Raw genomic sequence first — 20,526 nt, forward strand, 5'->3', positions numbered from 1 at the left:
GCAGAGACGAACCAAGAGGGTTGCCCCAAATCTATACAAATCACATACGAGTGACGTATTGTATCGATGCTATTATTTCATCCCTCAGCAAATTTGATTTCATAGTAATAATTATTCACAACAATAAAATCAAATGACAAGTATAATATGCATCCATTACCATGCATTAAAAAGTGTATATATAACACGCATTCATCCACATGACAAACAAATAAAAAATCGGCACATTTCATGTATTTTTCATCCTACGCATGCATCTGGAACAGAAGCAATATCGCGGTCTCTGTATATGTATTTAGAGGCCTGCATGCCCACGTGTCCCTACAGTAGATAACTGTAGCCCTCGATCTATCGACCGCAATAATGTATTCATCATTCCCTCGCTAACTGTCCTTACGGCGCACACCAACACCAGACGGCTAACGTAGATAGAGCTGCAGAGAGTTCGAGCTACGCTGCGTGGTAGCTCAGGCCGCTGCGCGTACTACGCAGCGCAGTAGTGACGTATAACAGTTGATGGGCCACAGCGTCAGAAAGCCCTCTGTAACCTAACGCGCAGCAAAAACAAATTAATAAAACGCCCGCGTACGTACACATCACGCTCGGGAGGCCACACCCTATATATGCTAGCTCCACTAATACCTAGCTTAGCTATAGCTATAGCTTAGCTCACACTCCCATCTTTCAGCTTCCTGTACCACTATATCCCCTTTCTCCATCTCCAGCTCCCAGCCAAACTTTTCCTCCTTCCTTTCTCCTGCCTTTTCTTCCCATCGTCTCGTTGAGCTTGCTCGATGCACACATGTGCATCTCAATGGGAGTCAGCTGAGCTCATGCCAGCAACATCGTACCTAGTCACACTTCCAATATAGTCTCGTGTGAAGAGGAAGAAGAGATCGAGCAGGGGCACGGAGGAGATCGATCAGTAACTGCAGTACTAGGAGAGGAGTAGATCTTGATATCAAGATAGTACTACTTATACACTGCAAGGCCTCCCGGCCGGCAGCAGCAGCAAACTACTACGCCAATGTTGCCTTACCCTAACCCCCACCGCTTCTGGATCTCCCAAGAAGCCCCCACGCAGCAGGCGCCAAACCCTACCTTCGCCATGCCGCCCACCCATGCCCATCTGGATCAGAATCAGAATCACATTCAGCACTACGACCACTTCTTCCCCGGCCACGGCCAGCACTTCAATTCTGAGACACTGGAGGCAGTGCTCCGGCCGCGTCCGACCGTGGTGCCTCCGGCGACCGGGTCAACGCTGGAGCCTGCTGCACATAACGCCGGTGGCGGGGTGGCCGCTATCGGCCATGGCAGGCCGCGGAAGAGGCCGTTCAGGACGGACAGGCACAGCAAGATCCGGACGGCGCAGGGCGTGCGCGACCGCCGGATGCGCCTGTCCCTGGACGTGGCGCGCGACTTCTTCGCGCTGCAGGACCAGCTGGGCTTTGACAAGGCCAGCAAGACCGTGGACTGGCTGCTCACTCAGTCCAAGCCGGCCATCGAGCGCCTCTCTGCCGAGTCTTCCTCCTCCCGGCGGCTCAACGTCGTCCGTGCCGGGGAAAATCAGGGCAAGGAGACGGAGGCTGCAGCCGGGTCAGGGAAGGGGGCATTGGATGTACTGGAGAAGGCGATGAGGGCCAGATCAGGTGGAGGGACGTCGCTGCCCATGGAGCACACTAGTTGCGAGATGCTGAACGGCTGCGGCCGCCTCGTGTCGGCGCTGCCGATGAGTACCGGGGAGTACTACTACGACCTCGGCGAGTTGATGTTGAGCAACAATGGAGGAGGAGAAGGCGACGACGACGGCGAGTACGAGGAAGATGGTGATTTCTTGGACGGTATGCAATACTAGCTAGTTTGTAGTTCTATAGTTCCAGCTTTGTTGCGTGTGGTTTTTCTCTAGTACTCTACTACATTTAGCAACTTAATTATTAGGTCTTGATTTGCCGAGCACTTCTCAGTTCTCACTCGTCTTTGTTTATTTCATGTGTACGGATCTAGTAATATACTATTCCCTGCAAAAACAAATTACTACTAGCACTACTAATTTGCAAAATTGATGGTTAGTTTGATTCTGTAATTTATGCTTTGCTCTTGAGATTCTGACTGGCTATGTAAGATTTGGCTTTCTTTCATGCCTAAGGAGTAAGCTTTTCTTGAGGTGGTCGTGTATACCATGGAGAGAGAAGAGATTTTGGCTTGTATTGAGTGCATATATACTCATGAGATGACAGTATGTAGATCGGTGGCGAAGATATTTCAGGTAAAGAAAAAAATCCAGGTAATTAAAGAGAAATTAACACCCCCTCCACCAACCTGGCAGACCAAGTTCAGCAGAGATGTAGCTAGTCAGCAGTTTATGATCTCCTTTTGTGTCACCTAATAAGGATTAATTGTTTACGTACAAGAAAAAAAAGTTTCATCTAAATAGCTAGCTCTGTGCCTATTTAGGATGTACCTAGATGACATGCATGTAGTATGAATTAGTTCAACTCCACCAAGTATACATGGTTATCTGCAACTCACTTCCTGAAGCAATCATTTGCAAAGTACACCTCTTGATTTGGATGGTTGCATGGAGCCTCCAAAACAGGACAAAAAGATACACTAAAAAATTAACTGGAGAATGTCGGTAAATAATTAAAGTTAGAGAACATAAAGAAGTTAGAGACCATACTTAATTTAGAACTTACTCCCTCTGATTCTAAATTATTATCGTTGTTTTAGTGCAAATTTGAACTAAAACAACAACAACAATTTAGAATCGGGGAGTATAATTTATGAATTTTGCAGTGGTGTTGGGGATTCAGTTTCGTTGATTAACCTCACAATTATGTATCCAAAAGTAACCATATATACTTAAGTGAACTAGAATATGTTGCGGCATCAGGAAATAGTAGTATTAAATTTATATAGTCAACACCCCAGGTCCAAACTAAGAAAACTAATTATCATAATCCAGTAATTACTTTTGCCGATTTCAGAATGGTGTTTTCTTTTTTTTTTGACGAAAAGAATGCTGTTTTCTAAAATGAATATGGGTGAACCTGATTGAAATTCAGAAAATTCTAATTCTAAGCTGTTTCTTCCAGTTATATGGAAAGTAAGGTGTTTCGGGCTGATTTACATATAGGGTTAACATGGCCATGTTAAAAGCTCCAGCTTTCCAATTTGTTTGCCTAACAATATTGCAGTTTTTATTCCACATGGATCGATATTCCGGTTCACAATTTCTGGTGGTGATATTGCTCTTTTGGATTCTTGAACACACTACTTGCTTTTGTTTGGGGAGTAAATGCCTCAGTGTTTGAACAACTTTTGTAATTGTTAAAATCCAAATATAATGAGACACGAATACAACATTTTAAACATTAGTAAGTCCTATTAAGTTAGTTAATGGCACCTATAATTAGCCAAATAACACATGTGTTTCGAGTTTTCACATATCAAATTAAATTTAAGGATATCTTAGATAAATTAATTGTATTCATCTCAAGGTATCAGTTATTGTGCAGCTAAATTTTGCAAGTCCGTTTAACCTCTAGATAATGGAACTCACTCTTTTAGCTAAGAGAAGAACAACCTCACTACCTCTTCATCATATCAACCAAGCAAATTCTATCTAGAATCCTTTTTATACGTGGAGCTAAATCTGTTGGTTGCTTAAAATTTATTATACTAATATTCCTACTTCACCTCACTGTTAATTAGTCCCATCGTCTATTGTGTTTTCTTGACAAATTATGTGTATAAAATTGTGAAACATATAATTAAGTTACTGAGTCCTTGATATATATAGTTATATATAAATCTAGGTCTCTGTGGGCTACCAGCATGAAATGTATTTCTACAATCACCGAAAACCGAACCCCTCATAGTGGTGTGCAGTATATGTGTTTTTCTTAATGGGAAGTGCTTATATGCTTTCTGAAACTTTTTAGCACAACTTTTATAGCAAATGAGGTTGTGATTAATTAATTAGCTAAAAAGCATATATGCAAGTATATAATGAGAACATATATGAAATTTTTATTTCTTCATAGTGGCCAGTTGGACACCTAGGTTTTTGCTATGTACCGATTTACGTACACATAAAAGCTGTATATGAACAAATTATTATAAATATATATATGTACAGAAATGAGATACTTTTATGGAGGTCAGTTACTTGAGACATTTTTCTATTATTATTGGATTATATTCAAAATGTGAAATATAACACATGTGCAAATATAATGGTACAAATGTTGGGGTCTCCCACGTGTGTCGAACCATTTTTCTTAATCACGTAGTGATTTTTGGCATGTTCGATTACTTTCCATATACTAACTAGAGAAACTAGTTTTTTTAGAAAATGATATATTAGGGAAAGCCATCCACAAAAATATATATATTAGAGGAATCCGCTTTCTGAAAGCGTGTCTCTCTTTTCCTCTATCCTGCTATAGTAAAGTTTCATGATGGCTTTACTTATTAATTCGATTCAGAAAAGTAGTAACAATCTCTTAGAATAGCAAGCCTGTAAATATTTTTCTAGTTAGAAGGTTTTTATCTCATTCCCATGCAGGCTGACAGCGCACATTGTTAATTGAATATGTATCCTATCAAAAAAATTGAAATCTATATCTTCTTACGTTCCAAATTACATGACGTCACATAAAGTGCAGTCAAACTTCTATATCCCTGAGCACTAGCTAATTTATAAATAACTATTTGCAGTTATAGATAAATCTGTAATATTAAATTTGTGTTCATAAAAGTTTCAGAATATTACGTTCTTATAACTATTTGCTTACATAATTACTTATAAAAGGTTGATTCTCAATGCGGAGACTGAGATATAAAATGTCATAAATTTCGAACTAGAGTACAACTCTAAGCTGTTTGCAATTAAGTGCCCCCATCGGACACTCCGCAAAGAGGGGACACATGGCAGTTCAATCTCTGTCGAGTGTCTTGGGCACTAGGCAAATTAACATGATGTCTCCATCTTCTCGCCGTCGGTACATTACTTTGTTCAGTTGTTGTGTGCTAGTGGAATTGCATCCGGCATTTGGCAAAATACATCTTTGTTGAGTATCCATGGAAAAATACTCAGCAAATCCTTCTTTACTGACCGGGTGCTCGCCGATCGAGTGCCCTTGTCGTGTTGCATCTGGAAAACTGTGTGACGAGTGTGATTTTTCCTTTACCGAATGTCGGTGGCACTCGGTAAAAAAAGGTGGATCGGGTCGTAGTGAGCATATTTCAATAAGAATTGCTTGAAAAGTAAAGTAATCATCTTATATATAGAACTTAGTTTTATATACTCGCTCCTTTTTTCATGCACAAAGGGAGCATAAATATACACAAAGCTTAGGCTAAAGTAGCATACTCTAATGAAGACCTCTGCCTGCTGCATGCAGTATGTGCCGATGTGCGTGCACACGCGGTACATATGTTAGCACCAAATTAAAGAACACATATAGCCTTTCAAAAAAAAAAACCATAAGTATGTAGCATGCATAGGCCACTAGGCACACATCATACTGCACACGTACTACTTGTTCCTACAAACTTACAATACGAGATTAGGATCACAGCTAGCAGCAGGCAGCAGTAGTATAGCCTTTCTTGATTTGACTACAAATATATACGCTGCGGCCAAAGTTTAATTCTACGTGCATGCGATGTTCTGAGATCGATGTGTCCGTGTCACTGCGACACTGATCAGACCGAAGCAATATGCGTATGGGCTTTGGCCTAGGCCTCGCGGCCGATCGACTGTTCCGGCACGCCGTCGCATTCGTTCGTGTGTGTTTCTCTTGCAATAACCTATTAATTCATTCGTGGGGACGAGAAGAGTCGACGGACGGACGTGCGTGAGGAAAGCCAGGTCTCCCGCCGATGGACAGCCGGTCGTGGCATGCGGAAGCGGAGATGATCTGCGCCGCGTCGTATCGTATCGTCTCAGCTAGCGGCGCCGGCCCTATATAACAGCTGCGGCCTGCAGCCGTGGGGGAGCGAGCAAACCGTAGCTAAAATAGCACGACGTGCGTAGGCCTGGCAGCCGGCAATATCGTACGTGCTTTAATTTGGGCTCGTCGACACAGCTATCCATATCAATAATCAATTTATCTCCGCTACGTACATTCTTGTCCGTGCGTAGACACGGTAAAAAGGAACTTCTTTGATCTCCACTCGTTCACGGGTGTGCGTCAGCATTTGATCTGTGCGTTTCGAGAGAATGTCCAGAAAGTTCTAAAAAAAAGTGAGTTCGTAGCATAAAAAAAAATCAAATCCAAATTTAATATGCACGTAGAGAAAAAAAAAGGAAAAATAAAGACACGAATAGTACTCAATTAAGGTCTGAAATTTTATCTACTCTCTCCGTTCCATATTAAGTGTCGAAATATTACATGTATCTAGACATATTTTAATATATAAATACATTCATTTTTAGGCAAATTTGAGTCACTTAATATGGGACGAAGGGGGTATGTTTTTGTCTTTTTTGACACTATTCATAATAGGATTTGTCTTTTTTGCTTATGTATATGTACAATGAATTTGGATTTGAAAATTTGTAGGATTGCAAACACATATTTTGTCAAGTCATCAATTGTTTTAGAAAAAAAACTACTGTGCGTAGGTAGCACCATAGCATCCAAAAGGGTGGTAGCATATGCATGCATGGTATCTTCTCGCTTCAAGCACGCACTGCTTTCTTCTAGTTCTTTTAACCTGAAGTATGTGCTTAGTTTTTTTTTTCCACTTCTCCCGACCATTCGATATTTCAGCCATACGCACTTCACAAATTTTAGAACTACATTGAAGCTTTAGTAGTAGTTTGCATGTTAGTTTGGTATGAAGCCAAAATAATTAAATTGTAAATGGAACATTGGATATTCCCCAAAAAACAATCGATTATTAGAAACAAGTTTCGCTAGAAATATTACCAAAAAAGTTTACCTGAACCACAACAAAACAAAAAAAATTCTAGTCGAAACCAAATTAAAATATAAGAGATGTAAACGAGATATGCCGAGTTTTACTAGGCAAGGTTTTGTTTGCTGGGATGAACCATGTTAACAGATAAAGTAGACAAGAGACCGTCTGGTGAAGACTAGCAATGTAATTGTATGATATGTTGTTGATCGAGGACATGGACACATCTGCATATGCAATAATGCAAACTACTCCATAGCTTTAACTGGCTGTTATTTTATTATGCATGGCATTAGCAACTCCTAGTCAAACTGAAAAATCATTGCATTAGCAATTATACATGTGCGCTGCTGTGTGACTTCACTTTAATTCAGTCGATCTTGCGTTTCCAGCCGCGCACGTACGTCTTGACAAGCCGCAACCGCAACCCTGCACCTGTAACAACAGCGCAAGCACAACGACCAACGCCTGAACGCCAGATGCCCCAGCGATAGATGTCGATGCATCATGCATGTTGCGAACTTCAGTTGTTGTTTTTTAGAATAGTTGCGAACTTCAGTTTGTTTGTTTTTTTAGAGGTAACTTCAGTTTGTTAGGGCAAAGCAAATGCATGTTGCCAACTTACGGTAGGCCAAGCGCCCCAGGCCGAAACTGAAGGCACCAGGCCGGCCTCTCAGCATTACTTCCCGAAAGCGGCCCAAATCTGCGTTTGATTGTTGACGAAAAGGCCGAATGGGGGGGTCAGAGAAACATCGTGGAAGAAATCCACGAGACAAGCCAAGCCACCGAATCTGGTACTTTATTTCTTGAGCGAAGAAAAACGTTGCTTCGGTCGGCCGGATAAAAGAAAAAGAGAAGGATCGAGCACTATGGCCGCAATTTGGTGGGCCGAAGCGCGAGGGCGTTTGTTTGGGGCCAGCCACCACGGGGAATCAAAGGCCCACCAGTGCCGGGCTGCACCGAATTGAAAATCGCGCACCGTGGAAACCGGACGCGGCTTTACGGGGCCGACCGACCGACCGATATTCCAATGCGCGACCGTGCGTCCGTGTCGCCATCGCTGTCGGGGCAGCACAACATTCTCCAAAGGACGGGCCCGGCGAATTTGCCATGGATCCTCTGACGTGAGAACATCTTGACTTGTAAGCAAGCCGCCGATCGGTAAAAGACTGTCAAAATAAAAGTACTACTCCGTGGATGAGTGGAAGAATCAAGATGAATCTGATATGCCAGTGTGCTACTACGGCGGTCGTTTTCTGCGGAGATGCCACGTAACTGTACTGGCAGTGGCAGTGTGGCACCGTGGACCGTGGTGCACGATGGACGTCTCCCTCTCGATTGAAGTACAACCACCCCCAATGTCCTTGTTTTCTTTCGAACACGTACTCGAATATTTATTTAGCCGGACGTTTCCATCGTGGATCTATCGGTCCAATGCATCCCTTCTTTTTGACCATTACTTTTCGCTCGAAAAGCAGTAACAATATTAATCGCAAGTCCGCGATTGAGGTAGAGCTAGCTAGTTTTCAAAAAAGAGGTAGAGCTAGCTAGCTGAGGAAGCAGCGTGATCTGTGGAACGTGGGTGCGTACGTAGTGTAGAGTGGTGCCGCCCCGCCGTGGCCCTCGTCGCTTCGAGCCGCCGGCCGGGCTGCATGCATCCTGTCGGGGGGCGACCTTGTTTTGTCCTTCCGCTGCTAGGTTTGTCCCTAGTTCTCATTCCCCACATGACTAAATTAATCCGGGCGTCGAAAGAACATCAGAAAATTTCATGGTTCATCTTTCGCAATATTCAGCCTAGTTTCTACAGATGCAGAAGGCTCTTTAAGAAGGAATTAAATTTTGTCTTTGGTAGATCTAGGAGAAAGAAATATGCTCACTTTGAGACTTGGATTTCAACCTTTAGATAATTTTCTTTATTTTGGGTGCTGCGCCGCTTGGTACAGAACTTTATTTTCCAATGTATGGCAATATAGGTTTTTAACGAACGGTCGTGTGCCCCGCCTGCTAGTACTAAGTTGTCCACTGACGGGCAACCCTGATTGATATTACACCTCCCGGGCCGGAACTTCTTGTTTCAGAGGGGAATCTATGAGTACACTTCAACAATTCGTATAGGATATCCATACACAAAAATTCACAATGTTCGCACATTTTATTCATAATCAAGATCGATCAACTTATTGTACATGCATTTTTTTTATTTCGAGAAGTCCCGTCGGTGGACGATATTTCTGGTAACTGGCGGTGTCCATCACTCCATCGATGGAAATGATCTCTCGAGACTTTCAGTGGAGTCCGTCAATAGACGGCTTTCTAGCGACATGGGCGTGTCAAATCGCCCGTTAATGGAGTCGCACCTCCACTGATGGATTGGGACACCCGTTAGTGACCAATAGTTACGACAGCCGAGCGAACCCTTCAGTAAAATGGATTTTTAAGGTAGTGTGGAACATGCTAGCCCGACCCATTTCACCAAGCAAACAGTATCTGCAAGGTCACTAATGATAGGGAGTACTTGGCAAGGAGTGCCTACAATATCCAGTTTCAAGACAGAATACCTTTATCGCCTGCAAAGCTTATCTAGTCTACTAGGATCCCCTAAAGTTGAAGGTGGGGTTATGGGTTAATTTCTTCCATAATCTGGTTTGTTATCTACATTGATGCCACCGGCGTACTTGTCGTGCACATATTTGCCTGATGCTCTCTGTCTGTCCAACTTTGGGTTGCGGTTGTACAACACTACCAACTTTGGCACACGATAGCATCGGACCGGCACACTACTTCACTTCTATTGTGGTGAGATAATTGCATTGGCCACTTCTATTCAAAGGAATCTAAGGAGAGATGGTGTGCCTTAACCATGTTGATTTGATGGACTATCTGGTTAAAGCGAAACAGGCAGGTCTTTAGCAACTCGAGTCTACCTCTTGCTGGTCTGGTTCACATTTTAGTCGACAATATTGTACCCTCAAAGTTGGTAATCTCAAACTTTGTTGTGCTGAAAATCGCAAACCTAACCTTAATCTCCCTAATTGTAACTACTATGTCGTCGTTAACCTTAAGGATTTCCTATTTGTAACCCTAAACATTGATTCATTTAACGAAAGCAACATTGCTGCATTTCGTCAACAAAAGTAAAACAAGGTGATCGAGATGTAGCATTCAAAACAAAGAAGGTGATCCAGATGTTTTTGAAGAAGATACTGGTTGTGCCTTCCATTGGGCCACCCCCAGCGCTCGTCCCTTAGCGCTAGAACCTAGAATAAAAGCTGACATGGCGTAGTATTAAATGAAAAAAAAAGAGAGATCGGTTCTTCCACCGAAGTCGATCCTTAGCGTGTACACCAACGCAGGCATTAACTTCAATCGATCCCGTGCGGCCGTGCGATGATTTTTCTCTGCTCTCTTTCTCCTCCGATGCAAACCCGCCACACCTTGCCAGCCTCGCCGCCGGTCTCCTTCGCGCGGTAGCGGCCCCTCCCACTGCTGCACCAGTCCCGGCCGCCCTCTTACCAGTCCGTCTCTTTCCGTTGTCCATCAAACTCGACGTCCCTGCTCCTCGACGCCTCCTGTGCATCTCCACTGTCGCCGACAATTCATCACCACTTGCATCGAGCAGCGAGCTTCTCTCCTCCGCCCGCTGTGCCCGTCTCGCTGTACACACTGCTCAACCTGCAGGAGGCAGCTAGCTCCAAGCAGCTCGGGGCTCGCCAGTAAAAACACCAAAGCTGCTGGCCACCATGAACGCACTTTGCAGTTCTTAATCTCTCAAAATTTGTGCTCCATATCCATAGGGAATCATCTCCAAATCATCCGCTCCCTCACCCTCCCAGCATCAAAACAAATTCATTTTTGCCATTCACAAATTCTAGGACCGTCCATGCGTGCCATCGGTGAGGCCAGTTTGTTCAGATCTGAGAGAGTAAGAGGATCAGAAGGAGCAGGGGAAGTTGGGAGAGACAGGTGCATGGGAGTGGAGGAGGATCGATGCATAGAAAATCCTGAGAATAATTTATTGTAGGGACGGCCAGAAGAAACGATGCATTGCGGATTACTCTATCGTAGTTGACGTGGCAGCTATGAGACGATTTGGAAGAAACGAGCGCTGGGAATGGCCTTATACCCAGATGCATGCTCTGGTTGTGCCTTCCATTATACCCGGAGATAGTACTCCCAATCTCCCATGCATATTATCACCGTTCCATATGAAAGAAAGAGCTTTCATCCCTATTCCCCAGGCATAAACAGTGGCCTACCATGCATGCATATATGCACCACATGTGCCGAAGGGGGCGCCTAAAACTCTCCTCCTGCAACCTCCCAGTTTACCCCCGTGCATGATGCACACCATTATACCCAATGAACACAACCCCAAAGCTCGCAAATAACTATAGTAAAACTTTAGCTACGCTAATTGCTAATCAAGTTGCATATGGATTGCATGCGATGCGAGCACTCTTCTCCAATTTCAGCTAATGGCGGCCGTCGCATGGCATGACTAGACTGAGCACTGCTCTCGGGCCCCGTAGGTGATCATGCGCTGCCTCTTGATCATGCTCCCGCCGCCGCCGCCGCCGGACGACGACGTGTTGTCGTTGCTGCAAGCCGCCCTGCGGTCCATGACGCCGCGCAGCGCCTCCTGGACCGACGCGATGCACTCGTGCCTCCTGTGAGACGCGGCGCACTCGCGGTCGTCGTCCTCGTCGTCTTCTCCGTCGTCCTCCTGCTGCCGGTCTCCCTCGTCCGCGGTGATGAGGAGCACGCTCCGGACGCGCCCGCCGAGCGTGGTGATCTCCGCCCGGCGCGCGCGCAGCCGGAGCGCGGCCAGCGCCCGGACGATGTCCGGGATGAGGTCCGGCCTGTCCTCGCAGCACAGCGACGCCCGCACCACGAGCCGCCCGTCCCCGTCCTGCGCCGCGTCCACGCCCAGCTCGTCGGCCTCCGTCGGCAGCATCGTCGCCGGCCCACCGGCATCGTCTTCGACGGCAGCAGGCGGCGCCGCCGTCATCGCCGATGTCTGCCGCTTCAGCTCCTTCACGTGCTCAAGCACCTCCGCCAGCAGCGACGCCTTGTCCGTCTGCACGTACCAAACACATGCATGCGATTACAACCTTTTGATCCATTTCCTATAGGTTTCGATCACTAGAAATATACAGAGACCAGAGCATATATCGGTCACGCTGGTAATTGATTGGCATGATGATCAAGCCGGTGTGAGCGTGGAGAAAAAAGCTGGCAAGAATTGCGGTTGCTCGCGCGGCGCAGCTTTTCGCTGCATTCTCATGTCTTTTTGAGCCTTTATCTTAACTATAGGTGCATGGGTGTAGGTGTGCGTACTGATGTGACTGGTGTCTTACTCTTACAGGAGAGTGTATGAATATTTCTGACACGATATCTTTATTTAATTTTTCCTGTTCTCCGAGCAGAAGCAGCGGTTTCCCCTTCGTATGAAAGACCTGTACCCCGGCGGCCCGGTCTCTCCCGTCTTGTCACGGGTACGGGAGCAGATACGGGCGTGCGTGGGTGCGTCCTGCCTCGTTGCCACTAATGCCGACGATCACTCCATACCTAATTAATTCTACCCTCACATGTATCATTGCTTCCAGAAATTTCAATTCAATCTCTGAGATGAAATATGAATACTACTAGTAGCTCAATGTGATGCATTAATGCTATTAAGTTGCATTTCGTTTGTTAAGAACAAAAAAAGATTAATTCTAGTTAGGTAGTTTTAGCTAGATCTATAGAAGCCAGTTACTAATTCGAAGCTAGGACGGATGATGCAAACTGAAACTTTTAAGCAAAAGGTATGTTTTGTTGCTACTACCATGCAAGTGCAGCTGATCCAATCTACATTTTTTGTGAAATACCGATCGAACCAATGGAAGTTTTAATTTGTTTATGTAGGTTGTCGTGGATCGTTGATCCCAGAACTAGTCAGCATAACACGCCGTGGTTCCTGCATCACTGCGACCTTGCAATGTGATCACCGTATAGACAGTGCGCAAGATCGATCCGCGCGACTGTTCCATCATGGATCTTGCACTTCTTGCCGATATAGGTGGGCGCTAAATTAGCTAGTACCATCACCGTACACATATAAACAAATCAAAACGTTAAGTGCAACAGCGAGATAGAAGATCCAACGGCAAGGGCAAGACTCGCCGAGAACTCGAGATGAGATTAGAGGTCACGAAAATGAATTGCACGTACGTGCGCGTGGAAGATTTGTGGACGTATTTTCCAGTTAGCAGATCAAGAGAATCGAGAAGCTAAACCATAGAAATAAATAGCGCACGGAAGCCTTGACGTGACAATACGACAGTTTGACACGAAATCGTTCCTAATTATGTATTAATTTCTTCATTATGTAACGGATAATTTTAGATCCAGCGTCAATTGTTTGCACTCTAGGGCGCAATAGCGGCCGCTATTGCGAACGGAGGATGCCTAATTTACCTTGGTGGTGTTGGGGAGAAGGCTGCGCAGCCTGGCGAGGTGTGCGTTGATCCGCTGCCTGCGCCGGCGCTCGGCCTCGCTGTGGCTCCGCGACGCCGCCAGCGCCTTGGCCTCCATCATCTCCCCCGCGCTGTTCATCCGCCCCAGCTCCGCCTGCAGCGTCCCCAGCAGCCCCGACACCGCCGCCGCCTTGCCGCTGCTCCGGCCGGCCTCCCCTGCCGCCCGCTGCTGCTGTTGCTGCTGCGCGGCCACAGCCGCCGCGCCGAACCCGAACCCGAACACCCCACCTTGCCCGCCGGCGCCGAGCACGTCGCACGTCCCGTAGCCGCCGCCCCCCGCCGGCTCGGCGAACCACGGGGGCAGCAGCCGCGCCGCCTCGTGGTGGCTCCCGTGCACGCCTCCCTCCCACATGGCTGCCGGCTGACGATCGACGCTAGTTCTTGACCTTGGTGGTGCCTTTGTGTGGTGGTGGGTGGAGGCTTGGCTTCGCTTCGACACGGCCGCTGCTTTCTTTCCGGAGCCAGTAGCTAGTTACGGAAGCTCTCTCGGTCAAAGGGGGGGGGGGGGGGAAGCGTCGCCTTTATAAGCCCGCTGCTAGCTACTCGATCGTGGCCGCGGCGGCTTTTTATCGCGCCCTTTTGGCTCCGCTGCACGGCAGGGCAGTGGTCGAGACGAGAGAGAGAGAGGGGGGGGCTCTCGTCTCGTGTACAGCGCGCTGTGCATGCTTCGCTGGTAGCATGTGGGCCATGCCTTTTCTGTCTCTGTAAAAGAATTCTTTTGGTTCGTGTCTGGTGCTACTGTATGTGTATGTACACATGCATGTGCCCCGCGCTGGGGCTAGCTAGTGAATGGGGTTATACTCGTGAGTGAGAGTCATCATTCTCAAAGATAAAACGATCGATGGTCTCTAATACTAGCATGCTTCAGGCCTACGGTTTGGTTGGTGTCATGTTGCATTTTCATTGTTCGTTTGGCCGTATGAATGAGTGACAGTAATTATTAGACATGTTTTATTATATATATGGAACTTGTTAAAAGTTTGGCTACTCTCTCCTGGTACTTGGCCATTACCAAGAGAAAATAATGTACTCTCTCACTCCGGAAACTCACTTATTTCTGGACAGAGTGAGCATTAATTTCATCGTTCTTCTTCTTATTTCCCATCCACATCATCAGGAAGCCTACATTAAAGTGTTTTTCATGATAGATTTGGCACAAGGGCCAAGAATGTGATAAGAGAAGCGAGAAAAAAAACTGTTAGGTTCGTTGCATAGGAAACAAAAAAAAATTCCTACGAGAAGTGCGGAAGAAAACCCAAGAATATATATACTAGATGTATGTAACGAGAGGGATCATGAACACCATACCCTCGTAGACCACTAAGCGTTACGATCACGAGATCGTTGTTGGTGTAGTGGAACTTTCAATGAGATCAATCTCAGTGCCGAACGGACAGCACCTCCTTGGTATCCACACGTTCAGCTTCACGTTGTCTCCTCCTTCCTCGATCCAGCAAGCGAGAGGGAGAGGTAGACGAGATCCCGGCAGCACGACGGCGTGGTGACTATGGTGAATATTCTCACGGGCAGGGCTACGCCGTGCGCGTGAGAAGAGGAGGAGAGGCGGGCTCAGGGGAGAGAGATCCAACTGAAAGCTTGGGGTGTCTCTCTCCCTTGCCCCCCCTTCTATTTATATAGGGGTAGAGGAGGCGTGGCCGGCCAGGACTATCCCGTGGCCAGGACTCTCCGGCGGCCAGGACTCTCATGCGGCCAGGACTCTCCCGCGGCCAGAACAGAACTCTCCTCCTGGCCGCATGGGCCCTGTGGGCTAGCCCCTCGGCCCATTAAGGCCAGGGTGCTCCCTCACAGGCCCATTTAGCCCAGGGATAGGTGGGCCTCAAGGTGGAACCCTCCGGATCCCTCCGGAACCTTCTAGAAGCTTCCTGGTCAAAACCGGGAAATATTCCAAACTTTCCAGAACCCTGAAAACAACTTTCCATATATAAATCTTTATCTCCGGAACATTCCGGAGCTCCTCGTTGCGTCTAGGATCCAATCCAAGACTCCGAATCATAATTCGATATCATCATCATTTATCTCATCTAACCTAAGCAACATGAAACGTTAAGTGTGTGACCCTACGGGTTCGAGAACATGTGGACATGATCAAATATCAATAACCAATAGCGGGACCTGGATGTCCATAATAGTTCCCACATATTCCACGAAGATCTCATCGGTTGAACCACTATGTCGAGGATTCAATTAATCCAGTATCCAATTCTCTTTGTCTCGCGATATATTACTTGCCCGAGATTTGATCGTCGGTATCGCCATACCTAGTTTAATCTCGTTACCGGCAAGTTCTCTTTACTCGTTCCGTAATATAATACTCCCGCAACTAAACACATTAGTCGCATGCTTGCAAGCTCATTAGGATGTTATATTACCGAGAGGGCCCAGAGATATCTCTCCGTCACAAGGAGTGACAAATACCAGTCTTGATCCATACAACCCAACAAGCACCTTCTGGGATACCTGAAAAACACCTTTATGATCACCCAGTTACGAGATGACGGTTGATGCCCACAAAGTATTCTTCCGGTACTAGGGAGTGGCATGACCTCATGGTCTAAAGAAATAATACTTGACATAATAAAACATAAGCAACTTAAACTTAAGTGACACGATCAAAAGCTATGTTTAGGTTTGGGTCTGTCCATCACATCATTCTCCTAATGATATGATCTCGTTATTAAATGACAACACATGTCTATGGTTAGGAAACCTTAACCATCTTTAATCAACGAGCTAATCTAGTAGAGGCGTATTAGGGACACGGTATTTGTTTATTTATCCACACATGTATTTGAGTTTCCAATCAATACAATTATAGCATGGGCAATAAACATTTATCAAGAACAATGAAATATGATAATAACAAATTTATTATTGCCTCTAGGGCATATTTCCAACAAAAACAAATATGTCTTGTGGGCCCATGTAGGTTAAGTTGGGAGAAAATTTCACACGAAGGATTGAGAAGAGAGAAAAATGAGCAGGAGATAGAAGAGCTACTCCTTACGTAAAATAACCTTTGTTGTGGATGCCCTGATAATTTCTTTAAGGCCATTAAGGAATCACGACTTCAAAATAAGTACTTTTAGTGGGTTTTCATTTCTATTAATTTGTACTATATTTTACGCAGTGCTAAAGTGACTTGGATTTACCTAGATATGTATCTACAGGCGTTTTGGTGTATAGATACGTGAGAATATAGACAAATCCGAGTCAACTATTTTCGCACACCGGGAATAGTTTACAAATAGTGTGTGGCTATATATAAGGTATCCGATTTTTGAACGAAAGGTTTATATCTCAATCGATGCATTAGAGCCGTTGGATTGAAAATCTATATGCTGTCTCCACTCACCCTTTTTCCACATATTGTTGTTAGATTAAGATCCAATGGCCAAGCATGTAGTCACTAAAATCAGGCAACTTCTCGATAGCAAAAGTGTGTGGCTATTTCTCGGTTGCCTGATTTTTAAAGAAAAAACGTCGAATCTCAGTTGACATCAGAGCTGTTGGATTAACATATGAGCGTCATCTCCACTCTTTCCTCTCCCATGCATGTGGTATTGTGGGACTAAAATCTGCCGGCCAAACACGCCAACTGATCTCTAATTAAAAAAAGACGACTTCTCAGTAGCAAAAACCGTTACAAATAAGTCTATTATCCTTTTTAGAATTAGACGCAAGGCCAGGTTGCCAGCAAAATTATGATGATTTTTTCGAATAAAAGTTACGATGTTCATGGGTGGAACATCAATAGAGAATAGAGTGGAATCATAATTTTGCCCGTGGCCATCCTTGAATCTAACGGTTCTTCTCAGAATCGTCTACGTTTTCAAGGAAAAGCGAGGCGCACACATTTTGAAGCACGTCATTATTCTTAAACCCCGAAATCAAATGGAAGTTGGAGCAGGCCAGGAAGCAGGGTCTGTCCTGCGTGACTTGACAATTCAGGAGCACAGTTGGAAACCTACGCACTACTTGGGCGCGGACACAGCATCGGCGGCGGCAGGCCAACCACGGTGGACCCGCCCGCGCCGAGTGTAAAGCCGACCAACGCTGCGGGGGCAGTCCATAGAAAAAAGGCCCGGTGCGGCCGCGCCAGGGAACAGCAGGATAGCGCGCCCCCGCGCCATGCCCCCCTCTCGTTTGGCCCAGACTCGTCCTCATTGACATCACGTAAAGGCAAAACGAAGCCCCAACCCGACCCGGCCAACGGAGCAGACCTAGGACGGGCTACGGCTGCCTTGCTGCCAATATAGGCTTGAGAGCGAGACGATCGAACCGACGGACGGGGAACGGAAAGGCGCACCTGGGCGCGAGCCACGTTCTGTCCCTCGATCCTCCTCCTGCCTGCGTGCCGTGCCGCGTGAGCCGAGCAGGAGGCGGCGCGTGATTGTGTCCGGGCCTTTGGCGTGCGTGGTGTGTTGGCCGGGCTGTGTGCCGCGCCCCGGCTTTTTGGCAGGGCTGCGTGCGCTCCCGCGGTTGATTTCCTTGCCAGCAGCTTTTTCTCGTGCCGCGCCCCGCCCGGCCCAGCCCGAGGCGCGACCGAATGATTTCGTGGCCACCGGCCCCGTGCCAGAGGAATATTGCCCTTGCCTGCTGCTACTTCGTCCCAGAAGAGTGAGCTTCTCTCGGCCCCGGACGACCGGGTTTTGGCTTGGGTTGATCGATCGCCTCGCCTCGCCTCGCCCAGGTGGATGGAAAGAGTGCTCGCGGGAGTTGGCCGGCCGGGGAGAAAGTTGGATGCCTCGTCGTGTTGGTCTTTTTCACGCTCTTTCTCACCCCGCTTATTCCTTTTTGTCCGAGCTCGTATATATCTGTGCTGCTGGGGTGCATCATTGCGTCTGCATGTGCATTTGGGGCACGTCAGGTAGAAAGTTCCCGTTCAACAGGTTTTAGCCAGACGACGGATCCATTTATTTATTTTTCTAGATCCGCCACTAGAAAAGCATGCGCCGTGTACTCCATCCATTTCGCCCTAAACTGCATCAAGTGCAAAGCGATAGATTTTTATTAGTTTACACCCGCTAATGCAGGAAGAGGAGTTCACTTTTTTTTGTCCGTGGACAGGGAAGTGTGAGTGAGATGGACGGAAGTGAATTGGAAATGACGATGACGCCACCGAGATTTTTTTCTCTCTTCGTTCTGTCGACCATCGAACTGAGCGGGTCCCGCGTGCACTTGATATCATCACCACGCCATTATGACGTGAGTACCACACGCCCTTTTCTTGCTCCTCTGCCCCGGAACAAAATTTCCTAGAAAGCGTCCCCTCCTTTTCTCGCCCACAAAAGGAAGAAACATGGAAAATTATACACGTAGGGTGTACCTCTGGGTAGCCTTTGTTTTCTTCTTTTTCCTCTCTTTTAGAAGATTTACTTGAGCCGTGCACCAGCTATCTACGCAGCCTCATGTGCTGCAATCATAATACCGACAAGTCCCATCATTGCATCCATCGGGGCAGGGAATTGCTAATTTTTGTGAGGTATTGTAATCTTCTATGCATTTCCTATGATAGAAAATACACTATCTAAAATTAATTAGCCACATTCTCCATGCACAATACTAGTACTCCGTACAAGATTATTGTACAGGAAACTAATATTCACTTCATAGGATTTGATCCAAGAAGTTTTATTATGCTTTTATGTTTCACCAATAGTTTATCAATTTCTAAAGAATTTTATTACGTGGAAATCACAAAAAACATGTTGCTTCATAAATGCCCAAATTAGGGTTTAAAAAGTTTCCCCCCTTAGTTTTAGTTCTTAGACAATTTCATAATGTATAAGTAATATAATGACATGTTTAATGATTCTTAGCGACATATTAATCGTCGTATACTAGGACACGGGGTGAGTACTTGTTATGGCGACACTTTCTTGTATGCCAAGGTCAGGGTACGTGATATGAAACACATCATCACACGTGTGGAGGGTATGGTGATCTATGGGTATACCCCGACACATCATCAAATGGAGCTACATTACATATATTATACTAATATGCTTAGGATCCGTTTGGAACAAAGGAATTCCACAGGAATTTCATAGGAAATGAATTCTATTGGAAAACTTTCCATGGTGCCATTTGGATTGTAGGATTGACACTGAGAATTTCTATAGGAATGTTTCATTTCATTAATGTTTTGGAGGATTCAAACCATTTGTCTTAATCTCATGTTTTCACTTCCTTTGAGAAGTCCAATGTAACATTTTTTTCCGAGAATGGAAGCTTTTATTGATCTCAAGCTATATCGAGCGATTCAACCATTAAGAGTATCATACCCCCTGCCTCTGCGCCGAAATGCACATAGTCAAACAAAGTACGGAAATGAAATCAATTATTACAATGAAAGAGAATTAACATCTCTAAGCATTCTCAATCCGCAGGCTAGACCGCTATCCATTGAGGGTACAAATGTCTCTGACCACTTGCTCCAACTTGTTGCACGCCATCAAACTCGCTCGAGGAGAATAGACCAAGTACGAAGCCAATGAGTTCATGAATACAAGACTTGCATTGGAGATGTTAAGTTCTTTCTATTAAAACAATATCATTTCTGCAAAGCAAAATTGTCCAACATAAAGCAGCAGCCCCAACGATGAGAAACGACCTTAATATTTTTTAACCCCTCGTAACCAGGACCCAAATAAATGGGGAACATCATGAGGGGAAAAAGATTGGATGCTATTTGGACCATTGACCACACAAAACGAGAAACACGACATCGAAAAAAAGGGTGCACAATAGTCTCATCTTTATGACTGAAAACAAACTTTGAAATGCCCTTCCAATTCTGCTTAAACTGACTCCCCGCCGCAAGAACCAAATGAAAAAGTTTATCTAAAGAGGAACCTTTAGTTTTCACAACCCCTCGTTGACGTTCGGGGCATCAGAATGCACCTTTTAAAAATGGGGGTGCGGGGGGGGGGGGGGGGGGGGGTTTCACTTCCTCGGCCCCTGCACCAACTAGCATGCACACAGCTATTAAGCATGAGTACCAGGATTCTAGTATTGGTTAAACACCAAACTTGTTCGACAACCTGGTCCTCAA

At 45.8% G+C, this 20,526-nt stretch overlaps 2 protein-coding genes across 2 annotated transcripts; one reads left to right on the forward strand and one right to left on the reverse strand.

Moving 5' to 3' along the window:
* Positions 1-668: 668 nt before the first annotated feature.
* LOC100831781 lies at positions 669-2,166 on the forward strand. Its single transcript, XM_003578052.3, has one exon. The coding sequence runs from the start codon at positions 1,028-1,030 to the stop codon at positions 1,856-1,858; it is 831 nt and encodes a 276-aa protein (XP_003578100.1). The 5' UTR covers positions 669-1,027; the 3' UTR covers positions 1,859-2,166.
* Positions 2,167-11,037: 8,871 nt separating this feature from the next.
* LOC100832083 (transcription factor bHLH30) lies at positions 11,038-13,803 on the reverse strand. The gene is made up of 2 exons (XM_003578053.4): positions 13,393-13,803; positions 11,038-12,010 (listed from the first exon to the last, which is right to left on the reverse strand). Exons 1-2 carry the CDS (start codon positions 13,801-13,803, stop codon positions 11,432-11,434), a joined length of 990 nt encoding a protein of 329 aa, XP_003578101.1. The 3' UTR covers positions 11,038-11,431.
* Between the last annotated feature and the right edge of the window lie 6,723 nt (positions 13,804-20,526).

This window comes from Brachypodium distachyon, chromosome 4 (assembly GCF_000005505.3).
Source record: "Brachypodium distachyon strain Bd21 chromosome 4, Brachypodium_distachyon_v3.0, whole genome shotgun sequence".
Taxonomy (NCBI): domain Eukaryota; kingdom Viridiplantae; phylum Streptophyta; class Magnoliopsida; order Poales; family Poaceae; genus Brachypodium; species Brachypodium distachyon.

Bases quoted from the DNA above. Each gene is read 5' to 3' on its own strand.
- LOC100831781 (XM_003578052.3), top strand. From the start codon at position 1,028: ATGTTGCCTTACCCTAACCCCCACCGCTTCTGGATCTCCCAAGAAGCC.
- LOC100832083 (XM_003578053.4), bottom strand. From the start codon at position 13,803: ATGTGGGAGGGAGGCGTGCACGGGAGCCACCACGAGGCGGCGCGGCTG. The intron at 12,011-13,392 runs GTAAATTAGGCA...TGGTACGTGCAG, and splicing joins TTCTCCCCAACACCACCAAG to ACGGACAAGGCGTCGCTGCT.